General features: G+C 37.1%; 6 protein-coding genes and 1 long non-coding RNA gene across 7 annotated transcripts; 3 read left to right on the top strand and 4 right to left on the bottom strand.

The window, feature by feature from the left end:
• Positions 1-1243: 1243 nt before the first annotated feature.
• Positions 1244-2450, bottom strand: LOC112492916 (leucine-rich repeat extensin-like protein 3). The gene has a single exon (XM_025077561.3). The coding sequence runs from the start codon at positions 2161-2163 to the stop codon at positions 1597-1599; it is 567 nt and encodes a 188-aa protein (XP_024933329.2). The 5' UTR covers positions 2164-2450; the 3' UTR covers positions 1244-1596.
• A 767-nt stretch (positions 2451-3217) lies between these two features.
• On the top strand, positions 3218-3697 carry LOC132805402 (glycine-rich protein 23-like). Its single transcript, XM_060820312.1, has one exon. The coding sequence runs from the start codon at positions 3218-3220 to the stop codon at positions 3695-3697; it is 480 nt and encodes a 159-aa protein (XP_060676295.1).
• Positions 3698-9045: 5348 nt separating this feature from the next.
• On the top strand, positions 9046-10906 carry LOC125424086 (uncharacterized). Its single transcript, XM_060820311.1, has 6 exons — positions 9046-9152; positions 9316-9666; positions 9739-10353; positions 10452-10547; positions 10619-10696; positions 10892-10906. Exons 1-6 carry the CDS (start codon positions 9069-9071, stop codon positions 10904-10906), a joined length of 1239 nt encoding a protein of 412 aa, XP_060676294.1. The 5' UTR covers positions 9046-9068.
• Positions 10907-11035: 129 nt separating this feature from the next.
• On the top strand, positions 11036-11528 carry LOC132799542 (uncharacterized). The gene is made up of 2 exons (XR_009634254.1): positions 11036-11105; positions 11208-11528. It is a non-coding gene; the product is annotated as an uncharacterized LOC132799542 (long non-coding RNA).
• Positions 11529-16378: 4850 nt separating this feature from the next.
• Positions 16379-17414, bottom strand: LOC107426299 (uncharacterized). The gene is made up of 2 exons (XM_016036432.4): positions 17176-17414; positions 16379-17050 (listed from the first exon to the last, which is right to left on the bottom strand). The coding sequence occupies exons 1-2, from the start codon at positions 17341-17343 to the stop codon at positions 16496-16498; spliced, it is 723 nt and encodes a 240-aa protein (XP_015891918.2). The 5' UTR covers positions 17344-17414; the 3' UTR covers positions 16379-16495.
• Positions 17415-18032: 618 nt separating this feature from the next.
• Positions 18033-19243, bottom strand: LOC107426314 (GATA transcription factor 15). The gene is made up of 2 exons (XM_016036450.4): positions 18608-19243; positions 18033-18490 (listed from the first exon to the last, which is right to left on the bottom strand). Exons 1-2 carry the CDS (start codon positions 18710-18712, stop codon positions 18221-18223), a joined length of 375 nt encoding a protein of 124 aa, XP_015891936.1. The 5' UTR covers positions 18713-19243; the 3' UTR covers positions 18033-18220.
• A 1282-nt stretch (positions 19244-20525) lies between these two features.
• On the bottom strand, positions 20526-23611 carry LOC107426361 (uncharacterized). The gene is made up of 3 exons (XM_016036514.4): positions 22552-23611; positions 22062-22445; positions 20526-21151 (listed from the first exon to the last, which is right to left on the bottom strand). The coding sequence occupies exons 1-3, from the start codon at positions 22958-22960 to the stop codon at positions 20787-20789; spliced, it is 1158 nt and encodes a 385-aa protein (XP_015892000.3). The 5' UTR covers positions 22961-23611; the 3' UTR covers positions 20526-20786.
• Between the last annotated feature and the right edge of the window lie 91 nt (positions 23612-23702).

Genomic DNA, 23702 nt, shown 5'->3' with positions numbered 1-23702 from the left:
GTTAGTGATTGTATTGGTGCAGTGCATGCTGTGAATTTCCACACATTCAGGAAAAATTTTGGACCCGAATTGCTATCTGGTGGAAGATTTACAGAGCATGCTTCAAGCTTGTCCTGGTCTTGTCTGTAAGTTTGAGTCAAGAGAAACTAAAAAAGTTGCTCATTGTATTGCTAAATATGCAACAGGCTTATGTGAGTTTGAGTCGTGGCTTGAGGACAGTCCACAACGAATTTGTTTGTTACTTCAAGCTGATATTTGTAACTCTGTTACTTAATTTATGAATCTACCTCTTTATTTCAAAAAATAATGATAATAAAAAAAAAATAACGTGATATAGATGTGGACGAATTTGAACAATGAAAATTAGTAGTAAAAAAAAAAAAAAAAAAAAAAGCGAGAGTGAATTGTATATGGCATAATGATAATGATTGTGAAACCAAGATTCTTCTAAGAATTGACTTAAGCTCGACGTGTACCAAATGTCCCAATCGAGAGAATGACCACAAAGACAGAACAGAAGGATCTAAAAATTGGGTATGGAAGAGCCAAATGGATGTGGTGCGTGAACATGAGAGAGTGGACCCGTCAGCAAAACATCAGCACCGTTTTGTTTCAACCCCACCCACCGCATTGTTATCGTCGCCATCTCATTGTTATCGTCGTTTATAATTTTGCTTTCTAGAGACGTAACATATTTGGGCATCGGCATGTGAACCCTTATCCCCAATTCCTCACCTTCTATATCGATCACTACCCCTTAAAAAACAACCAAAAAAAAATTTAAAAAAAAAAATCACATGGCCCATGAACTCCATTTGCGCATGGTCCGCCTCATCCTTGGCCTTCCTCATTGTTACCCACCCAAATACTCGAATTTCCATCCACGAATGACTTTATATTAACAATTATTATATAAAGCATAAAGCATAAAGCATGCATTTAGTACGTACATGTGATGTGAGCAAGCGACTATAATTAAATAAGAAAAAAAAAAAAAAAAACGTAAAGTGATATCCAAGTAACATTTATTGTAATAAAATTAAATTATTGCATTTTTCCATAATGAGTTCTGTGGATCGGTGATATATTTTACCTAATGCTATTTTTTCTTCAAATTGAAGGAATCATGCATGAGAGTTCATGATTGGCTTTGAGTACTTATAGTACATCTCAAAATTTTGAAGAGAATTCGTATTATAAAGAAATTAACTACGTTATATAATTAAAATTGAACAACTAAACAGAGCTTTCAAAAAATTATTTCACAAACATAAACTCAACAGCAAAGTTACATAATGCTTGTTTATTACAAACAATGCTAAATAAACCAAATGGACAAATTACACTTAGTAAAAAGATAATTCACAGACAGCTAACCTTATTCTTCTTGTTGGCTAATTCCATTTGGGAAGCCATGTGGTGTGCCAATCGCAAATAATTCTTAATAGATCACATTTCTTTTCTTCTAGAGATTTCTAATTAACTAAATTTAGAGATATAATTGCTAATTAAAAATAGAATTTTAAAAGAACGTACGGCAGAGAGATCGGAGAAATGAGCACTACTCCATAGTTATTTGTGAATTTAATTAATTGCTTAGAAGAAGAAAAGGAAGATGATCAGGATAATAAGATTGAGGGTCACAGCAGGCTGCACCCTTGGATGAAAAGAGTCTGAAGGTAGAGGTGGATTGTAATAGTAATAGGGAAAATATGGGACTATTGGATTCGGAGGTGCTGGAATAAGTGGACCGTACGGCGGCAGTTTCGGATTGGATCCACCTCCACCACCATTTCCATTTCCATTATTACTGTTACCACCACCACCCCCACTGCCGCCACCACCGCCGCCACCTGATGGCGTGCCGCAACTTTCTTGACAAGGAGGAACTGGAGGTGGAGGGCATTCGGGGACAGTAGGAGCAGGCGGTGGAAGAGAAGGAGGTGGTGGAGGCGATGGTGGCGGCGGGCATTCAACCACAGGTGGGGGTGGTGACGGTGGTGGCTGACAAGGGTTTTCACATTCTGTGCACATTTGGTTGCAGAATGTTTGGTCTTTGGACTCGGCTGTTGTAGTTGCTGTGGTCATTGCAACTTTGGAATGCAAGATGAGGAGGAGAAAAGTAGAGAAAAGTGTGAGTAGCATTGGAATGGAATTTGCCATTTTCAACGCTGTGGACTGTTTGGTTGAACTTCAAAGGAATAAAAAAAAAAGTGCAGGAGAGAAAACAATTGAGAAAATATTGAAAGGAAATGATAATATAAAGAGAATGGTGATTTGGAGTTGAGATGGAGAAGATGAGGGTGAGAGGAATGCATGTGTATTGATGACCGCACCCTTTGTCGGTGTTTTATCTTCTACGATACTTATATAGTCAAAAGAAAAAGTATGAATGATATAATAAAAAACTTCTACACGTCCATTTGCTTGCTTGGTGCGCCATGTTACTAGGATAAAAGCTTTTCGCCAAAAAGAAATAAGATAAAACCTACAGAAAATGAAGAAATTGCTTCAAACTGCACCCTACCCGGCCCAATTGATATGGTGGAGGTGAATTGTAATGGGCTCACCAAATTTAAAAAAAAAAAAAAAAAAAAAAAGAAAGAAAGAGAAAACGAGTAAAAGCTAGTGGAAATGATGCAATTGCTTCAAACAGCACCCTACCTGGCCCAATTAATTCATATTGTGGACTACTACATATTTCGAACATTTGAGGCTGCTTCCTTGATTAAAGAAATCAAAAGGACGATACTATTACTACATGATTAAAGAGCAAACCAATAATTAAATAAAAAAAAAGAGCGAGCTTCATTAAGCATTTTAAGCAACTAAAAATGAATCGTAATTACATCGATGCTAATAATTATTATGCTACAAACAAAAAGACAACCAAACCATCAAATGACACATCACTAAGCTACTTGACACAAATCTTCAGTGGTACGCTAAGGTCTTATTCTTCTGGTTTGGCTGCCATTTGGATAGCTGAAGTTGCAATCACTGTATGGGACATGCAATTAGTTCCAGAGAAGAATCATAAGCAATCCTAAAATAATGATGATGATCATCAGCTTTTCCTTGTAGCTACTACACAACGACACATGCATTCTGTAAATTAAACCAGATGAGAAGATGCTAAAAGCAACGAAGGGATTCTAAAAGAAATTAACGTGACGATGGTAGTAGATTAATTAATTAGAGGAAAAGAAGGATAATGATGAGGAAAAGAAGATTAAGAGTCGACAGAGGAGGATGCAGCGTAGGATTAAAAGAGTCCTCCATGTCCTCGTCCTCGCCTTGGCCTATTTCTCCACTGGGTGGAGGTAATGGAAATGGACATGGAAAAACTATGCATACAACAATCGGACGTGGGGGCGGTGGAACAATAGGAGCTGGGGGTGGAACAATCGGAGGTGGTGGCGGTGCAACAATAGGAGCTGGGGTTGGAACAGTCGGAGGTGGTGGCGATGGAACAGTCGGAGGTGGTGGCTGTGGAGCAATCGGAGGTGGGGGTGGAACAATCGTAGGTGGTGATGGGCATTCAGGGACCTCAGGCGGTGGAGCAGATGGCGGTGGTGGACACTCAATGACCGGAGGAGGCGGTGGCAATGGTGGTGGTTTTGGAGGCGCTGGCTTGCAAGGGTTTTCACATTCTACGCACATTTGGCAGGCTGTCAGGTCTTTATTGGACACTTGAGTAGTAATAGTACTGGTTGCTGTGGTTATTGCAACTTTGCAACTCAAGATGAGGAGGTGGAGGAAGAGAGTGAAAAGTCTCAGTAGCATTGCGCTACTGGAATTCGTCTTTGCCATTTAAAGGGTGTGAAAGTACTGTTTGATTGAATGTCAGAGTCGAAATATAAAGACAACGCTAATTTGGTTAAGAAGAAGAAGAAGGGGGAGGGCGGGCTAGAGTGAGTGCATGTATTGATGACCGCACCATTTGTCGGTGTTTTATCTTCTAAGTGCGGTACTCAATTAATCAAAAAGAGAAAATTTATACATATAACAAAACAGTCGGCCTCTAGCTATTTCATCCACAATTTTGATGCATATCCATTGATTTTCTTTTGTCATGTTACTAGGATAAAGAGGAAACAAGATTCAATTACACCCCATGTTATACTTCAAAATAATGTGAATAATGTGTGTTTTATATCATCTTATATATGTCTGTGATTTTTATTTTTTTTGTTTTGTTTTATTTTATATATATCATGATAAATGGAGATTATGTAATAAAATTTTATTCCACTAGATATCATCGTCCAAATTATGCTAGATACTATCAATCACTTTCTATATGATTTTGTTACGATAGACGTTGATGTTCATATATTACGATAGAATTAATAGCTAATTACATAAGTCATGAGATATTATGTATACTTTACCTCAAAACTACATATAGTTAGGCATCAAAATGCACACCTTGTCCAAAATTGCCCCCATATAGTTGCTACCCCCATCGTATGGTGGGAAACATGCAAAACAAAACAATAATTCTCTATTATTAATTGATATATTCTGAATTTCTGATGGAGCAAAAGCTATCTGCTTAGTATTAATGCAGCTTAATTCAGATTTACTTCTACTTGAGAGAAAAAGAAACCAAGTTCTGAGCTTTACTGGATATTAGGCACATATCATCAAACTAAACCACATATAATTAGAACTTTTATTTATATTCGCAAAGAATCACAAACAACAAAATTGAAACAACTGAGAATAGATTTTGATCATATATAAATACATACGATCAAAACAAACACGGTGTTAATTTATAGCATTATACATTATTCATTACATCACAAAAAATAAAAGAGAAAATACTAGTTAAATGAATACGTATATAAACGGTATTGAAGATTTACATGCACATAAGAAATCTGAAGAAATATCTCAAAAAGATTCACCGCGGAGTTCTCTAAGCACCTTTGATTGGGGGTGTTCGGGGACACCCCGTTTTTCAGACTCTTCAAAAAGCTTCCTTGCTCTCTTAAGCGCTCCATCAGCCGAGTCCAGCTGCTCCGGTTTCCAACTAAACACATCTTTTGCTAAGCTGTAGTAAGCGGGCTCCTCTTTGGATCGGGTTGTGGGCTTTCGGGCATCCACCGCCTCTTCCGTTTCTGACGCCTTGTGTTTGTTGAAGAAATCTTTGTCGTGCTTTTGCTGTGCTCCCCCTCCTGATCAATTTCTCTGATTCTCCTTCTTCTCGTTTGGTGTGCCGTCGAGCCAACGCAGCTCACGTTTTCGAAGCCCGTTGTGGCTCCATAGCTGCGCTTTTGCTGGATGGTTGGATCAAATGGATGGTTGACGCAACTGCTATGCAGCCTTGAGGAAGTGGCATGATCATTTTCACTTCCATTACTGGATTTGTATTCTGCTTTTGTTTGTTGCTTTGCGGGATTTAGCTCCGCAACGTTTTGTGTCTCCTGCAAAAATTTTTTATATTTGCAAGTGAGATAGAAATCTATATAGGGAATGCAATTGGGTACAAATCTTTGAACAAATTTTTTTTTTTTTTAAAAATGCTGTTTCTTTCTAATGCTGGTCGTATAAATACAAAAACTGTTTGTGATATGAATATCCAGGTAGAAAAATCAGCAAAGTAGATTCACTAATCATCAATGCAACAAATAATTCTTACGAACAGCATCGGATCCGTTCTTTACAGTTTTCTTTATTTCTTTTTTTTAATCATGTTATGTTGATGGGCCAAACCGCCATAAACTAGTTCAAGGAGGTCCAATGTGAAGAAAAAAAGGCCTAATTTAGAAAGGAGGGTTTTTTTCAAAAATAACCACCTTATAAATCATCATTTGTTGAAGAATAGCAAATTTTTTTTTTTTTTTAAAAGTAACCCACTTTTAAAATATCCGGACTAAAATACCCTCTATTACTAATTTTTCTTTTTATTTTTATTTTATTTTTTATCTCTTTTCATCGACCAAAACACTTATTTTTTCTGCTTTCCCTTTCCCTATTCTTTTTTGAAACACAGGAAGGTGCAGCGAACTGAGTAGAGGAAGAAGGATGTCCTTGAAGCTTCACACCGGTGAAAACCCTAGAAAATGGCGTTTCGCTCGGGAAGTCCAGTCTACATCCCAACCCTCCGATTGTTCCTCTTCGATTCGCACACTAACCCTTCGACTCAGTGTTAGAACCTCAAGGTCGGTGTAAGTCTCTCGCAGTCCTCGGTTCTGGTCAGCTGGTGCCAAGAAACCCAAATCTCGCTTAGGGTTCCAATACCAAGCGTTTTGGTCGATTCCGAATCCCCTGTGAGTTTCAAAGCGTTGGATGATCACATTGAGGTCAAGCTCGTCCTGCTTCTTCCTGTTGATCATCCTATTATCTCAAGCTTCAATTCCATTTTGAATTTGCCTGATGACGTAGAAAATGCATCCTTCGATGCTTAAGCTGATCTCTATGGATTCCGGTCGGATTGAAATTATTGCTCATTCTGTTTTGTTAAGTTCTTTGTTTGATTGCTGATAAGTTTAGTAAGAAAGAAAACGAAAGCCAAACTTTTAATGGTTCTGATTCTTCTAGCTATTTATAATCTTCTCAACCGTACGAAAAATAACGATTTTATTTTATTTTTTTTTTGAAAAAGATAGCTGCGTGCTTTTTTATTACAGTTTTAGATGTTTAAATTGGCGAGTTAATGTGTGATAGTGTTTTTGACACTTTTACCATATTCTGTGTTTATCGATCTTTAGTGGTCTGTGGAAGAACAACCACCCGTCCTTTTTTTCCTTTTTTTCTTTTTTTGTAATTTTTTTTTCTTTTTTTTTTTTCACATACTATGTATAATAAAGTGTATTCTTTTATCTTAAGGTTTGCTGGTTGGTTTGTTGGTTGGTTGGTTCAAATATAAAGAGTCTTTCGTCTTGTGGAGGATTTGACTTTTACTGCAGAAGTTGCTCCATTAAATTGACTAGAAGTCCTCTCCGGTTCGATCTTTGTCACTCTTTTAAATAAATGCGTTATAAAAAATAACGCGGATATCTGAAATATCTATATGTATATCTATATATTTGTTGAAGGTTTTATGTGTTTTTGAGAATGTGTTAGTTTAATTACTTTATCATTAGGAGTTTAGTTAATAATATGGCTAGTAAATAAGAAAGTCAATAGCTGGCCATTCGGAAACGGGCTGCTTCAGTATTGGGAGTCTCATAAGAACAATATAAGTAGCAGCAGCAACTGAAGTTGGTATCTTAGCAAGCAAAAAAAAATTTTGGATTCCTTTGGTAAGAGAACCACAGTGGAAATTGCTTTTATTTGTACCAGCATAAAAAATTTCCGCACTGGCGGTCCATTGCCTGAACAACCAATTTCTTGTTGATGTCTTGTATCACCAGTTCACCACAATTGTTGCAATTTCACTTCCCATATGAATATATGAAATTGCCACCCATAATCAATCATTTGGAGATGGTGGATGATTTAGAGTATTTATGTGAACTTACGTGTAGGGAGGTTGATTTTTCTTTCTTGCAAGGCTATTGATTCACTTGTATCTAGGCTGCATTATTGTGATACTGATAGGTCATATTTAGGCAACCAGAACAGAGATTTTAACTGGAGTGTTAGTTGTTTTTCTTGGTGTTCATGTTGAGATCTGGCTTATGACTGGTTAGACATAACTAATTGTATGGATTATATTTGTTTAAAAGGGTTTATGCTTCTTGTGGTTTTTTTCTGTTGGTGGAAAATTTCCAAATTTCTCATATGCTCTTGTTCATATGTACATCTTACACATATAATATGCTAAATTTGATTGCTGCATGGTTACTAATATTATGAAGTTGTGTTTTTGTTTGAATATAATGGGAGGTTTGAATGTGAAACCATAATATATCTATAGGTTATCTTTACGAAGCAATGTATAATGTACACTACTAATGTATAATGTATTATGCGCTGGTTTGAAAATCCCGTTAGGTGTATGTTATTTTGGTTCTGGAAAATTTTCCACCCTGAGGAAAATATTTTCTCTTTTTTTCCTCCTGGCGGGAATTTTTTTACTTCTGGAGGAAAAAATTTCCTCCAGGCGGAAAATGTTTTCCTCCAGGCGGAAAACCTTTTCCTCCAGGCGGAAAATTTTTTCCTCCAGGCGGAAAAATTGTCCTTCAGGCTTTTCTCGTGTCGAAAAAAACGTTTCCTCCATCTGTTATGTTTTGTTGTATTTGATTTGCAGATAAATGGATTCAGATTACCAACGAAGGTTTTGGGACTTGGAGATATCGAGGGCAAAGGTTAATTGTAGATCGAACTTCTGGAAAGCCGTGTCGGATATTAAGTTCAAACTGACTCCAGCCCAAATAAAGAAGTTTGAGGATAGCTGTTTTGGCCACTTTTTGAAGGCCAACGAGATACAATTTAGTGGCCACATCGTCAACAGCATGTTGTATAGGCAATGTGTTTGCGACAACAAGGACTCTATGGTATTCAATTTTGGAGGGTGTGGTGCTAGATTTACACAGAGGGACTTCACCATAATTACAGGTCTACGGTTTGGTTACGAACCCAATAGGCAAGTTAACATCTCTACTCGTATTAGTGACACGTATTTTGGCGGAAAGCGAAAGGTCACTAATTTGGAGATAACCGAAGCTTTCCTGACTGCACAGTGTCAAGACAATGATGAAGCCGATGATGATAGATTGAAGTTGGCTTTATTATATTTCCTAGAGACGGTTCTTCTAGGCAAAGAAAGCATGGCCACCGCACTTCATAATCACTTGGAGATGGTGGACGATTTAGAGTACTTTAATAACTATCCATGGGGTACTTTATCATATACTACCACCATTAGATCGTTGAAGAGTGCTTTTGAGCATAGAGAGTCCATCGCTTTAAACAAGTCAAAGAGTTATAGTCTTTGTAGGTTTCCTTTGGCTTTCATGGTAAGTTTGTTACACTATTATTTAAAGTTTGTTACACTTGTATGTATGGTGTATATTTCGTTACTTATTGATTACTAATTAATTGTTTGACAGATTTGGGGTTTTGAGACAATTCCTTTTTTGGGTCAAGCATTCGGAAAGAAGTTGCCGGACATGGCATTCCCTCGAATTCTTAATTGGCATTTTTCACAAGTGCCAAGATTTGAGAAGGCCACTGAACTCTTCGATCATCGTGATGTAAGTCTATGAGTTCTTCCACTTATATGTACAAATATATATATATATATATATAAATATACATTCCAACATAATAATATTATTTATACACTTTTGCAGTATTTGTATGAATATTAGTATTACTTGCTAATCACTTTATTATAATCCCTTTTGTCTTTTGCAGTATCCCGTTCATGGCTTAATGAATGTGACTGAAGTTGAGCATGCATATATCGGCAACTTGGCATTGGATGTACATCATGACAGTACTCCATACAATGTTGCACCTGCTGTTCGAGACAAGCCACCACAGGCAAGTCATGATGAAAAAGATGAAGGTATTCCACTTACAAGAAGTGGAATAAGTAAGAAACGGAAAGAGGCGTCTGTGGAAATTATGGGAAAAGGAGGGAGGCGGCGAATGGGACATAAGCCGACAGACCAGCCTTCTTCATCGACTGCAGGAGTTGCTGCTCATGTTCATGTTGAACCAACGACTCCATCCCAACCTCCAACGACTCCATCCCATGATGAGGTTTGAATAAATTGTATGAATGTTTATCTTTTTTTCATTATTGCAAATATTAATAATTATTATTTCTTTTAGGTACCTTTGAGAGAGAGATTAACAATCCTTGAAGGCGAAGTGGCTAGTGTACGGCAAGACGTTAAGGATTTACGAATCGCCATGCTTAGAGAGTTTGCAAGTTTGGACACCAAGCTTGATAAGTTAATGAAGCACCAAGGAGTGGGAGTTAGTGCTGACGGGTTGGGAGATGGGATGGACGGTCAAGGGGATGAAAATAAAGGAGAGTATGGTCCCGATGCGACCCCCGTTGATAGACAGTCACAGCCATATGTTGACGACGATGCAGGACCAAGTGTTACGATTATTGAGAAAGTGTCTCCATCAAAGTTTCCTGCCGGGAGACGTGCTGCTAAGCAAAACATAGATATTGGGAGGAGGGATAGGAAGGCGGCAGCAGCTATTACAACTCCTTATAGTGTCGGAGGCTTGCGGAAAAAACTACAGCGCACTTTACTTGGTGCATCTTCTACTTTGAAGTTCGACCCATACAAACCAGTACCTACACGACTTGTAAAAAATTTTGACAAATTTATGATGTCTGGTTGGGCATCAAAGGTTGATATGGACATTTTGACTGTGGGTAAAGACTTTTTCCAGTTGCTTATAAACAGTGAGAAGTGGCTGAATCACGATGTAAGTATCAAGATTTTTATTTTATAATTTGATAAATTCCATAGATAGTTGTTCAACTGTATGGATGTAATTTAAAATTAACTCGTCTTTCAATGCAGCATATGGAAGTCCTGCCTTACCTATTTCGTGTACGTGCCAATCAATTTCCTGATATTTTTGATCCTAGTTTTGAGGTGCTAGATGGAGGATTTTGGGTAAGTAACGGCCAGGTGTCCTATATGTGGCTATTGTGATTTTAGATAACTAATAAATTATTTTGTTGTAGGTATACATTGAGCAATGTCATGGAAAGTTCATCGACAATCCATCTAAATTCCAATTCTCATACGCAATGCAAGAATATGTGCTGGGGATTCGAATGAAGGAGTCCAAGCCATGGAAATATGTAAATCATGTAATATATACATGTCCAAATTGTGTAATGTTAACTATTCATTTATTCATGTGCCTTCCTTTATTTATTGTGCTAACTGAAATTCTGTAATGTATTGACAGTTGTTGATTCCACTAAACAAGCGCAACATACATTGGGTGGTAGGGCACGTGGACTTAAAAGAGCATCACATGACTGTATATGATTCAGATAAGGCTGGTAACCGATACAAGGGACAAATTTATTTCCAGAAATTATGCATAATGTTACCATATTTACTGCGGTCTGCATCCTTTTATGAGCAGCGGTTGGATCTTGTAGACTCCGTTGACGAGTTTACATGTGAATTGGCACAAAATACCCCTCAGCAAAGTAACGGGTAAAACCTCTTAATACTTACATGTTTGTTGAATAAATATTAACTATTGAATATGGTTCTAATAATACTAATATATGTTATAATAATTGTTTATTTTTGTAGTGGTGACTGTGGCATATTTACACTCAAGACCATCGAATTCTTACATGCTAGATTACCATTGACATTCACACAAGATAACATGGAGTTCTTTAGGAAGAAGTATGCATATGAGGTTTACAACAAAGAACTTAGCATATGAGCTGCGTGGTGATGCTTTTTTCTTTCCTTTTTTCATGTTTATAGATGCATATTATTTATTATATTTGACTTTTAATTGTAAATATAATGGTGGCTTATAATGTTCATTTAACAAAGATAACAATGTGGTATTGATGTAATGATAAGTAATTGACCTTATAGGAAATGTGCCATGTTTATTTATTAGAATTCCGTTATGCACAAACGCCTTAAGAGCTCAATTGCAAATTTTAAAAAATTTTCCGCTTGTCGGAAATATTTCCTATAGGCCAAAAAATTTTCCTACTGGAGGAAAAATGGAGGAAAAACATTCCTCCAGTCGGAAATCCCATATGAAGAAAAATTGAAGCCTCTTGATAAATTTCCGCCAGGTGGAAAAATTTTCCTCCAAGCGGAAATAGTTTTCCTCCTGTTGGAAAACATTTCCTCCAAGCGGAAATCGTTGAATAATTTTTACTCCTATTAGAAACTAATTTCCTCCACTTGGAAAATCAATTTCTAATAGATTATATAAGTTAATAGTAGGGTAAAAAAAATTGGGAGTGGAGACAAATATTATATAAGATGAAGATGGAATGAACAAAAAATGTAGTGACATTTAAAATCAATAACCATTTTAAATAAAAACAAAATTGATATATGTTTGTTTTTATTTTCAAAATCATTTGGACATTTCATAAAATGTTATGTAAACTAAAGATTGAAAATCAATTCCAGAAAGCATCTTTTCATTTAGGATTAAATTCAAAAAAAAAAAAAGATATGAAATAATTATCAAAACATATTAAACCATAACACTAAATTAAAACTTTCTAATTCGAAGCATAAGACAATGGATTCGTACATCTCTGCCTATAATGTCTAACACCACCGCATCGGCTACATCTACGTCCAATAACATCTTCACCTTCGGATGGTATGCGTTGCATCCTCGGTCTACCGGCTCGCCTACGTGTCCATCTTGGTGGAAGAACAATGCGACTTGCCACGTCATCCGGGACATGCCACTGTTTTTCATCTAACAAAGGATAAATGGACTCAGCATAAGCTGCACGATATGCATCCGCGGTGTAGTAATGAGAACACATGCCATAAGGAGCAATTTTTCGGTCTCTGCAAGCGGCAATACAATGATCACAAGGATATTGATCAAGATCGAAGACTTTGCATGAGCAAGTTTTTGATTGGAGATTAACTGTACCCCTCAAACTCCCACCTTCCACAAGAAATTCATGCATATTAATGGCTTTCACACGTAGTCCGATGGACTCCAAATTTCGTAGTTTGAGTTGCTCTTCCATATGGTCAGTCACAGGCTTTGTCAATTTTGCACCTGCAGTACGTCGCTCATAAAACTACCTTTGCAGTAAATCCCGTATGTGCTCTATTAATGCTACTATTGGCATCTCTCTAGCATCTAGCAGAATGCCATTCAAGCTTTCTGCAATATTGGTGGTCATGATAGTGTACCTTCTACATGGACAAAGAGAACGTGCCCACCTTGTAGGGTCACATGATCGAATGTACTGGGCAGCCCTACTGTTTTTTACCTCAATTTGCCCCATATAAAACTCAAAATCTTCAACCAAATATGCACTAGCTGCGAGCATGAAACATTGTATTATTGATTCATCTTTCGCATGTCCATTTGCTTTAATATTTCTGCTTATATGGTACGTGCACAACGCATGGTATGCATTGGGAAAAACTTTGCGTAATGCCCTTTCAATAGCGGGGTGTCTATCACTCACAAACACCAAATCTGGAAAATCTCCGATGGCATCCTTCAGGTTTTGGAAAAACCATGTATATGCTTGCTCGTTCTCTCCATCTCCAATGCCGAAAGCCAAAGGATATATTTGCTTATTGCCATCCATGCCCGATGCAATATACATGTACCCTTTGTATTTCTCTTTCAATGTAGTTGCATCAACAGCCAATACGGGTCTTATGTGGGATTTAAATCCCCTAATGCTTGCTCCAATCGCCATAAAGAAATATACAAAATTGTTATTATCGTCTGTTTTGATACGTGTAACAGTCCCAGGGTTCTTCGACACTAACTCAAAACAGTAGGCAGGTAACTTAGCAAAATTCTCCTCTGGAGATCCCCTAACACTGTTAAGTGCATACTCTTTACCTCTCCATGCTTTGTTGTAGCTTATATTCACCCCATATTTCTGCAAAAAATCATGTTGAATTTCTTTGGGTTTGTAAACACGTGCAATACCTTCATATTTAGATTTGATACATTGCCCAATAACCCGGCTACTGGCTTGCTTGTGTTCTCGATGCACGATATCTAACGAGCAACTGTGTACATTATCAAAAATTCTCACAACAAATATTTCTCCATTTTTAAATGTGGTTGCACGTAGTCGCCATTTACAAGTATTTTCCAAGCATACAACCTCATACCGTTGTGTAGTTGATCGTGTCACCTTGAACTCCTTATTTTCTCGCATGCAATAGATACTCAGTTTATTCTGTAGGTCATGTTTGTTGCGAAATAATTGTCCAACTACTATGCTCTCACAGCCAGTGAACTTTGACGAAAATATGGCCATAGAACCACTTCTGTTGCTCGATGATATGTGGTCACTTGTAGCACGATGAACCCTAACATCATCAACTCCTTCATTGTTCATTTCAGGATGCATATCATTATCATTATCCGGTAACTCATGATCAAAATCTACATCATTATGACCAACATCATTCCCTGCTGCATTGTAATTCTCATCATGATCAATATGATGCAACTGCTCATACTCCTCGTCGTTAGGAAACCGTTCAGCATAGTCACCTCCAACATCAACTCCTTCGTGAATGTTAAATGATGTCCAGGCCCCCCCACGAACATCAACTTGATCTCTAAACTGAGTTTCTTGAACCATAATTTCCTGAGATGTAGCCTGAATTGGTTCAGTACCGGAAGCTTGTGGTAGACGACCGCCAATTGGAGGACAAGAAAAAGAATGAAGATTACTCCCACTATCCGAAGCAAATGCTGTTTGATGAACATTTCTACATACATGTTCAACTTTTGAAATCACCTCAACATACAATGGAGGCCGCATCATTTTCATCCCTCCATTCCTCACTTCTTGAAGAAAGCATTTCACATCCCTATCACATCGTATTTCTGTAGGATCCAACTTTTCTGCACATCGTCCATATATCCATTTTAGCTTTAGCAAATATTCATTTCGATCTATCTCAATACAATTGAAAATCTCATCCTCTAACTCTGATTTTGTGCATCTCTTGCCGACGGAAACCATTACATTTTTACCATTTCGATATTCCCAATCACCACTATCATTTTGTACCAATGTTCCATTGTATAAAACCGCAATTACAATGTCATCATCTTCCATTTGACTACAAAATTAAATGAATAACGTTAAACTAAATCAATAAATATATAAAATTTTGAATAATATTAAACAAACATATTAACTGTATTAAAAAAGTTGATTCTGTTTTTTTTTTGGGCCAAATATAGCTTTTTCCTACTGGCGGAAAACTGGCGGAAAAATGGCGGAAAATTGGCGAAAAATTGGCGGAAATTTGCGAAAACTGACAAACTGGAGGAAATTGGCGGAAATTCATCTTTTTCGCCAAATTTCCTCCGTTTTTACTGTTTTTCACAATTTTTCAGTTTTACACAAAATTTCTTCCATTTTCAAACCATATGCCACCTAAAGTATCTTTAAAATCACATAGAACATCTCATAAATCAATTTATTGCATACCCATATCAAATAAAAAGCTTAAAAAACCCTAAACTAATAAAACTTACAAGAAAAAATAGAAAGAGAAAAAACAAAAAAAACACATATTTCCTTACTTTCATCTAATAAGAAAAAAGATAAAATTTTTACCTGATTTTAGTTTGAGATATAAGAAAATACAAAAAAATGAGAGTGAAAGGCGATGAGATGCAAAGAGTTTAGAGAAACCCCACGAACAGTTTTGTATAAACCCCACCCCCACGAACGGACGGCTGTGTAGAAGAAAGGAAAGCTTTTGTGTAATTTTTAATTTTATCAAGGGTATTTTTGTCCTAAAGTGGCTAGTTTTTTTAAAAAAAAAAATTTTGCTATTTTTCTAAAATGGAATTGTAAGGTGGCTATTCATGGGAAAAACCCTAGAAAGGACAGTTGTAAACAGTGGAACAAAATGTGTGTGACATAATAATCGACGTCCAAATTACAGAAAAAATTAAGATTTTGGAAATGAATTTCGTAGCAAAAGTAGATGCAAAATGCAGTGTTGATATTTGGCATAGAGAACTTTCAGGGCTGCCGGAAAATATAGCAACATCATCTCCAAAATCGACGGCATGAACAGACGGGTCAGCGGTGCGTTTATCGGTGGACGAGGCTAGTCCTCGTCTGAGGAGGCATTGAGATCGAGAAGAGAAGAACGAAGTTGACCATCTAGCTGTCGTTGCCAATCTCGGTTGCATTTTGGTTCTGATGCTAAAGCCTTTTTTTTCCCTTCTTGATGAATTGGAGTAGATAAAAGAGAATTAAGAGCCAACACTTGTTGCAAAGAAACAGAGCTTTCGCAAATAATCTCCGCAGCGTTGTATTTGGTTCACACGTGTTGGATTCACAGTCGTGGCTACAATTTTGCGTGTCACATTCTAATCTTTGATTGTTCGTTTATTGTCCTAGGAAAGAGACACCTAGAACTATGAACAAGTCGCCGTCCGAGAGATCCGCGGAAACGACTACAGGCTTTTTTTCATCTGAATATTTTTCCTTAGTACTGTTCTCCTTTCTTTTTTAGTATACCTAAAACAACGATGTAAATATGGATACTCATCGCCAATAACGGGATGGGTGCGGGGGTCGCAATTATCATTTTGACTGGATGATGATCAATTAGCCATCCGTATTAAAGCCCATCTAATCTAAATTGTGAAAGTTTGTCTACTCAAATGGACGCAAAATCATAAGGCACATTTATAATCGACGCGACTCACTGCTAACACACACACACACACACACACATTCAACATGTTAAAACAATTGAAAAGGTAATATTTGTATAAATTACGATAAGCAAACTGTTTTCAGCGCCATATGCTAATTATTGAATACATCCAAGATTTAGTTCCCATAGCGCTGGCTTGGATGTTAGAAGTCCTCACCACGAAGAGCTCTGAGCACTCTTGAATGAGGGGCAGTAGGGTCACCCCGCATCGCATTCTCCATAAATATCCTCGTTCCTCTCTTAAGAGCCTCATCGGCAGTGTCCAGCTGCTCCGGCCTCCAACCAATCACATCTTTACCCAATACATAGTCCGCCGTTCCGTCCGTCGCTCGGGTTATGGGCTTTCGGGTATCCGCCATTTCGATCTCTGATAAAGGAGACGCCTTGTGGTGCTCGAAGTAATCTTTATCATTCCCTTGCTCTGCTCCTTCATCTCTCTCTTTCTCCTCCTCCTTGTCGTTCGGCAATGGCGTGCCGTCAAGCCCCACACAGCTCACGCCTTCTAGAGCTGTGGAATGGCTTCGCTCTTGCTGATGGGCCGGGTCCAAGGGTTGATTCACACCACTGCTCTCGAGCCTCGGGGAACTGGGATATGGGGGTTTAGGAGGTGCCAGTGGATCAGTTCCATTACTCGGCCAGTGTTCCTCTGTGTGTGTCTGTTTCTTAGCAGGTTTGGGCTCCGCAACATTTTGCGTCTCCTAAAATGTCAGGGGAGAAAATAAAAAAAAAAATTAAAAAAAAAAGAAGATAAACAAATAAAAAACAAGCAAAAAAGAGAAAAAATTGGGCAATTAGTATGAAATAAAGCAGAGAGAGATCTTACTTCAGGGTCGCCGGAAAGTATAACGGGATCGTCTCCATAGTCTTTGGCGTGAACCGAGGGGTCAGCGGTGCGTTTGTTGGCTGCCGAGGCCAGTGCTCGACGGAAAGACTGAGAAGGGATGACCCAACAAGTTGACCTTCTTGCTGTTGCTACCAATCTTGATTGCATTTTCGCTTTTCTGATGCTTAATTAGTTATTTTCTTCATGGAAAAAAAAAAAAAAAAAAGGGGGTTTGGGAAGCAGACAATGTAGGAGTGAAAAAAAAAAAAACAAAAGGGTGTTTGGGAACTCTCTGGAGCTTTCTGTGTAGATGACACGTGGCAGATTCACTGATGTGGCTACCGTTTAAAGTGCCTTGGTGTGCTTTGCGTGTCACATTCTAATTCTTGGTCTGTGTCTTGAGGATTAGACACCTAGAAGCATGTAGAAGTTGCTTCTCTTTTAGCGTTGCAATCTCTAAGCAGGGATGGAATTGAATGACTTTTTTATTATTTTCATTTTGACCTTTTCTTCAGAAAATAAAAAATAAAAATAAAAAAATGGAGGAGTGATGAACAGCATCAGTTGTTGTCTCCGCTTGGTAAAGATAGACACGGTTATGGTTCATTTAGATTGCTTCTATAGAAATTGAACATTTAATTATGTGTCCCTCTGATTGACATTGCTACAATATGTGATTACAACGATCATAACCCAGAAATAATCTTAAATTTATTGTTCTAAATTGGATACATCTTATAAAATTTTTCAATAGTGAATTAAGGCAACCATTTCATGGCCGTACAAAGTTATATTCCAGAAAGTGTGCATTTGTGAGAAAAACTGAAGCAAAAAATAAAAAAAACAAAAAAAAATAATATTCAGATCTTAGATTTTAATTTGTATTAACCCTCAAAATACACCTCACATGCTTTTCTCTAAACATTCCATGCTATTTTCCTAAAGACTTGGCCGCTAAAGCATAAAAAATAGCCGTAAGGACTGAAAGAAACGATTGATTAACAGATTGAAGAAAATAAAAGATTCAAGTAATTCTCTGTTTGTTCTAAGCAAAGATGTGGAAGGATTCAGAAGATAAAGCCATCAACATTATAGCGGCTTGTTCTTCCTCTTTTAGCATGCTTTCCTCAAAGGCAGTAATCCCTCTTTGTATAGCCATTAATCCCAGCTGGTTTAACGACACACCAAGTTTACTGCCACTGCTTTTCATAGTTTTCTTCTTATTCTTCCTTCTTCTCTTTTCTTCTCCTTTGTTTAAACCCAAAAGATCCCTCCTTTTCTTTCTGTATCTGATCCCGCATGCATTGCAAAGAGACTGAAAAATAAAAAAGTACCAAACAGTCAATATTTATATTATACATAAAGAAAAAAATTAAAATAAAATAAAAGGAAGATCAATATAGGAATAGGATGGAGAAGTTGTATATATTACCCTAGGACCAGCTGGACCGCTCCTCCACAGAGGTGTTGTTGTTGTTCGGCAATCTGTACAGCTTCTCTGGGTATCTTTGTCTTGGCTCGGTGAAGAGCTATTCATGATTTATCTGACTCTCTGATCTCTACTGTGTAAGGAAAACCAAACAGGTTCTGTTATTTGTTCAATGCAAGAAAGCCCCAGAGATGGGTTTTCTAGTGTTTGTGGATTTGATCAAGCACTTCTTCAACAGAACAAAGACAACTACTTGGGGGTTGAGGATGATCAGCAGAAGTCGTTTTGATCAGGAAATTTACTTGAACCAAAAGCCGATCCACATAGCAAAATACTACAGATTCTGAGTCTCTTTTAAGAAAGCATGTAAATGTAGTGAAAGAGAGAGATGGTACTAGGGAGATTTCGCCCTGGCAAAACAAGAGGCAGAACAGAGCAGCACAAGAAACAACAACAATTATAATATAAACAAACTTAATGGCGCATTCTATATATGTGTCAGCCAAAAATTCTAAAAAGAAAAATATGTGGAAAATGCAAAGCCAAAAGCCCTAGCTAACTCTAATATTCTTAAAATGACTAAAACACCCCGTGGTTTGTTTCTTTTTGTCCCAGAATCCACACCACCTGATAGTTTTTGAATCTTATCTTTGAGCTTCAAGTAATCTGTTCATATATATATATATATATATATTTTTTTTTTTTTTGGCCTTTTTAAGTTGTAACGCATGATGTAATGTGATTTTGACAGTAATTACTAGTACAGAATATATAGAGACTGAGAGAATTTACGTTGACTTCCGCAGAGTATGGTCAACTTGGTGTTTTTTCTCTTTCTCAATCCTTCAATTTCTTTTTTTTTTTTTTAAGAAAAATATAGGTCTATTATCCTCAATTTGATTAAATTTTTAGGAAAATTTAATAAAAAATTATAAAAATAAATATTCAATTTGGTTCAATTGATAAATCACTTAACTTAGACAATGAAATTATTGTAAATTAAAAAAAAAGTATCCAAAATTTCATTTTTTACACCTTAAAAAGGTAAGCCACTTATAGAGGTGATTTTTGGGTGTCAAGTAGTTGCTGAGAAAAAATTAATAAATAATAAGAGACAAATTCCGGCCCATATACTCTGGGTCCATCTGAACAGTAAAGATCGACACCCGGACACTTGTTTATTTGGGTTTTAAAGATCAGAGTTGAAGAACCACCAACGAAGTTTATAAGTGACCCATTTCAGCTTTTTCTGGAATGTGGTTCAATGTACTTCAACACACAAGAAAAGATGCAAAATCAAACTAATATAATATTAAGAGGAAAGAGAGGCTGAGACAAGGATTCAAAGTCTCCCCCACAATTACTGCCAAATATAAAGTTTTTATTAGTGGAATTAGGTATCTATTTCGTCATAAGTATGCATGAACTTCGTATATCCAAAATCCAAAATAATCTATTCTTGTATTGGTAAAAACTGATAAAAAGGAAAAATATTATTATGTTGTTTGCATACCGTATCAACTATCAACTTTTTATGTCATTTCACCCAAAAAAAAAAAAAAAACTTGTTATGTAAAATTGTTCACCCAAAAAAAAATTGTTATGTCGGAAGTGTTCTATTTTTTGTTAACATTGTAAATCAATGAGTCTATTTAATGCCAGAGTCAGCCAGATTTTTACCCTTTGATAGCCCAAATTGATATTGCGCACTACATTTAGAAGATGCTTCGCATTCAGGAGAGGCTTCATTTTTTATTTTTAAGGTAAACAGAACCGAATGGGTGCCCTGCCAAGCCAATTTTTTACCAAATATGGCAAACAAGAATGACACAAATCAGAGTTTAGATCTAAGTTTTAATCTATGAAACATAACCCATTACTAGATAGTGGGTTACAGACCTTTCTTGGATGAATAAATTGCTTAAAGATAGAAATAACATCTTCTTTGTTATATCAAAATACAAATTAAACCAGAGTATTTTGTATCATTAGCTACAGAACACAAGGGAATACACAAATGACAAATGGGGGTTAAGATTTAGCCAAAATTAGATTCCAAAATGAATTAAAATCTCGCTTTAAGCACATTAGTTAGTACATTGTAAATAATTAGTCACCTAATCTAAAAGGTCCTCCCATGTATACCACACGTTCTATCACTAGAAATTTTTACTTTCCTCATTCACAGCTTCAGTTTATTATCCCTTTGCCCTAGTTTGGAACATATCTCAGCAAGGAAAGCAAAGAAAACACCGAAGAAATACATGAGCCATGATAATATAAGCAATGTCCAGTCTAGGAAGTTTCTTTTTGGTAGATGGCTCCTGTCTGATATGAGCAATGATCTGTATACAGCTTCAGCCAGGGCATAGGCTGAAACTGGGTCTGATTCTTCAGCGAGAAATCCATATTCTGTGAGGCACACTATGTCATAGACTCCAGAAGTCTCTGATATACCTAAATATTCACATATTTTCAACCGGCCTTCGATCCTCTCCTCGGTCGATAACATGTCGCCATGAGTCAAGATCAAGATGGGGTTCTCAGCTGCAGTTACAGAGGGTGTCAGACATTATTATTTCACTCATTCAGCATTTCCTTTTTTCTATGGAAGCGCTTGTTTTCATTTTTTAGTTAAACAAGTAGAACGGTATCTGAAATTCAATTTGTATCATCGAAATGCCTTAATACGAACGGCATGGCCAACCCAAAAAACTGGATTTGATCAATTGTAAAGCATTTAAAAGAGAACTGTGAAATTCTAGCAGAAGAGGTGGATTCAATACAAATTGATTTGCATCTGAAGAAAAGATTATTGAAGAGGAATATGACTGAAGAAGAAAGCAAATTTAAGTTGCTGCTTATGCTTAATATATGGGAAGTACACATTCCAGCCAATTCAAGAAAAAATTTGACAACCAAATAATTGACTGACCAATTATGGTAAAATATTATACCGAAAAGAGTTATGGTAAATATATTGACAAAAAGAAAATTATTTTTGTGCAGCGTACGCTTGTGAAAAATGACAAAATGGAAGGAAACTTCCTCTTCTCACCCCGCAAGGAAACAATAATAAAAACACTTTATTGTGAAACACATGGGTTTGTGCTCCAGCAAAATAAACAAAATCAAATCTAACGCGACCTGGTAAAGACACTTCGGCCCATAAAGTAAATCATTGCAGTTCCACACGGAACGTACAATAAGGTTACTGAGGATTAGGAACCCTCTCCCCCTATTTTTGGCATGGTCTTTTATGTTTCATTTGCATTTTTTTTTTAATTGGATGTTTATAATGTAGCTCAATTATATGCTGTAGAACATAATGATTAAAAGTAAAATGTTCAACCATCCTTGCCCTTTTCTGGTAGTTAGGAAACTTAATTATTAGTTATTACTTAGACCAAAAAATGATGGTAAGGGGAACAAAATTAAGATAAAGTAGAAAACTTACCGCATTTTCTAAAAGCAGGAGAGCAGTACAGCTTCTTAGTGGCCTCCAATGGCTTGGAATCACCAGCTTTGAATGCTTTATAGATCTCCATCATGTTAACCACCACCATAGGACAATTTACTTTCCTCCTCATGAACTTTGAAGAGGACCTTGACATAAGAATGCTTATGTCATCTTCAACTAACAAATCATCGCTTGGTCTTAAGCACAGCTGGTTATGGTGAACCCCTTCGTTCATCCAATTTGACAACTCCTCGAGACCCTCAACCACTCTCTTGTAATCAAATCCTCTGGAGTCATATACACAAAACCCACTTCGCATTGACCTCACCACATTGTGCTCTTCCAAAAACATAGTCGTGTAATTGGAAGAAGAACCACCTCCTACAATAAAGAAACCAAATAAAAAAGAAAAATCGATTTAAATTGAGTATTATGAATTCTTTGCGGCATTTTCACATGCTATAAAAAAAATTATGAAACAACTTACCAGACGATGTTTGAGTGAAGGGTACGAGTCCAGATCGGCCAAGAACACAGTACATGAGGTTGACAAGCGAGCTTTTACCAGAACCAGAAAAACCCACCAAGAGTATAGTGATAACGGGAGGTATATCCATTTTTTCTTTGCTGATACCTCCCGTTGGCATCCAGAAATCACCACAGGTATACATGAACAGTTTCTGCCGAAGCTCGTTAAGACCTTCATGAGCAACCAAAGCCAGTCTCTCCAATTCTCGTAGTACTCTGAGCCTCGGAGTGAGTCCCGAAATATTCGGGGGGTCGAATTTGAACTTGGCACATTCATCGAATCTAGCAGCTGATCTCCACCAGCAATAAGAAGCCAATTTGGATGAATCGTAGTCGTCTTCATCCCATGAACAAATCTGGTTCTTCATCTTCTGCTTTTCAGCTAAAACTCTGGAATTCTCCTAGCACTAATGGTGGTTTCCTAGCTATGAACTGGAAAGTGCTCAGTTTGAAACAGTATGGTACTATGCATTGTGGCTTGGACCAACACTGTTGCATGGAAGTTAATTTTAAAAGGCAGAGAAATGGAGACAAAAGAGTCCTTCGTGGCTCTATCCAAACAAGTACCATCTTGTTCACGGGTGGGGCAGCCCGTTGGATTCCTTCGGGTTGCTTCCCAGCTATTTCGTCTATTCATCACGCTCTATTTATTGTTACGCGGTTATACTAAAATATCGGTCTGGTTAAGTTCTGTACTTTTTTAGGACCAAAAAAACAAAAAAAAAAAGTAGTTCTATGCTTTTTAGCAGCTATGTAGATGACGAAGACTGCAGTTTCGCTTTATCTCTGACTAATAACGTGTTGTCGTCAGGTTGCCACGCGTGAACTTCGAAGCAATTTGAGAATCCAACGGCCCGGAAAAGCCCCACCTCCTAGAGATCGACTGATAGTGATAGTCGTAGATGGTAAATTGGTAATGTGTTGGTTGGTGAAAAGGTTTAGGTTTAACAGGATTCCGAGTTTGTAACGGTGCCAAAATATTTGGTTATAACTTTTTACTTTTACTCTTTTTTTTCTTTTTGGTATTTTCTCCTTTGCACATGTAAAAACTAGGATCAGAATCTCATGCACAGTCAATCATCTAGAAAATAATATATCTAAAAAATGAAC

This window comes from Ziziphus jujuba, chromosome 9, assembly GCF_031755915.1.
Source record: "Ziziphus jujuba cultivar Dongzao chromosome 9, ASM3175591v1".
NCBI classification, from domain to species: Eukaryota; Viridiplantae; Streptophyta; class Magnoliopsida; order Rosales; family Rhamnaceae; genus Ziziphus; species Ziziphus jujuba.
This window is presented reverse-complemented; position numbering and strand designations above follow the sequence as displayed.

Excerpts from the sequence above, each read along its gene's own strand:
- LOC107426314 (XM_016036450.4), bottom strand. The coding sequence starts at position 18,712 with ATGAATAGCTCTTCACCGAGCCAAGACAAAGATACCCAGAGAAGCTGT. Across the intron at positions 18,491-18,607 it reads GCGGTCCAGCTGGTCCTAGG|TCTCTTTGCAATGCATGCGG; the intron begins GTAATATATACA and ends TTTATTTTTCAG.
- LOC107426299 (XM_016036432.4), bottom strand. The coding sequence starts at position 17,343 with ATGCAATCAAGATTGGTAGCAACAGCAAGAAGGTCAACTTGTTGGGTC. Across the intron at positions 17,051-17,175 it reads TACTTTCCGGCGACCCTGAA|GAGACGCAAAATGTTGCGGA; the intron begins GTAAGATCTCTC and ends CTGACATTTTAG.
- LOC125424086 (XM_060820311.1), top strand. The coding sequence starts at position 9,069 with ATGGCATTCCCTCGAATTCTTAATTGGCATTTTTCACAAGTGCCAAGA. Across the intron at positions 9,153-9,315 it reads AACTCTTCGATCATCGTGAT|TATCCCGTTCATGGCTTAAT; the intron begins GTAAGTCTATGA and ends TGTCTTTTGCAG. Across the intron at positions 10,548-10,618 it reads TGCTAGATGGAGGATTTTGG|GTATACATTGAGCAATGTCA; the intron begins GTAAGTAACGGC and ends ATTTTGTTGTAG.
- LOC107426361 (XM_016036514.4), bottom strand. The coding sequence starts at position 22,960 with ATGAAGAACCAGATTTGTTCATGGGATGAAGACGACTACGATTCATCC. Across the intron at positions 22,446-22,551 it reads CTTCACTCAAACATCGTCTG|GAGGTGGTTCTTCTTCCAAT; the intron begins GTAAGTTGTTTC and ends TCTTTATTGTAG. Across the intron at positions 21,152-22,061 it reads TCCTGCTTTTAGAAAATGCG|CTGAGAACCCCATCTTGATC; the intron begins GTAAGTTTTCTA and ends CTGTAACTGCAG.
- LOC132805402 (XM_060820312.1), top strand. The coding sequence starts at position 3,218 with ATGAGGAAAAGAAGATTAAGAGTCGACAGAGGAGGATGCAGCGTAGGA.
- LOC112492916 (XM_025077561.3), bottom strand. The coding sequence starts at position 2,163 with ATGGCAAATTCCATTCCAATGCTACTCACACTTTTCTCTACTTTTCTC.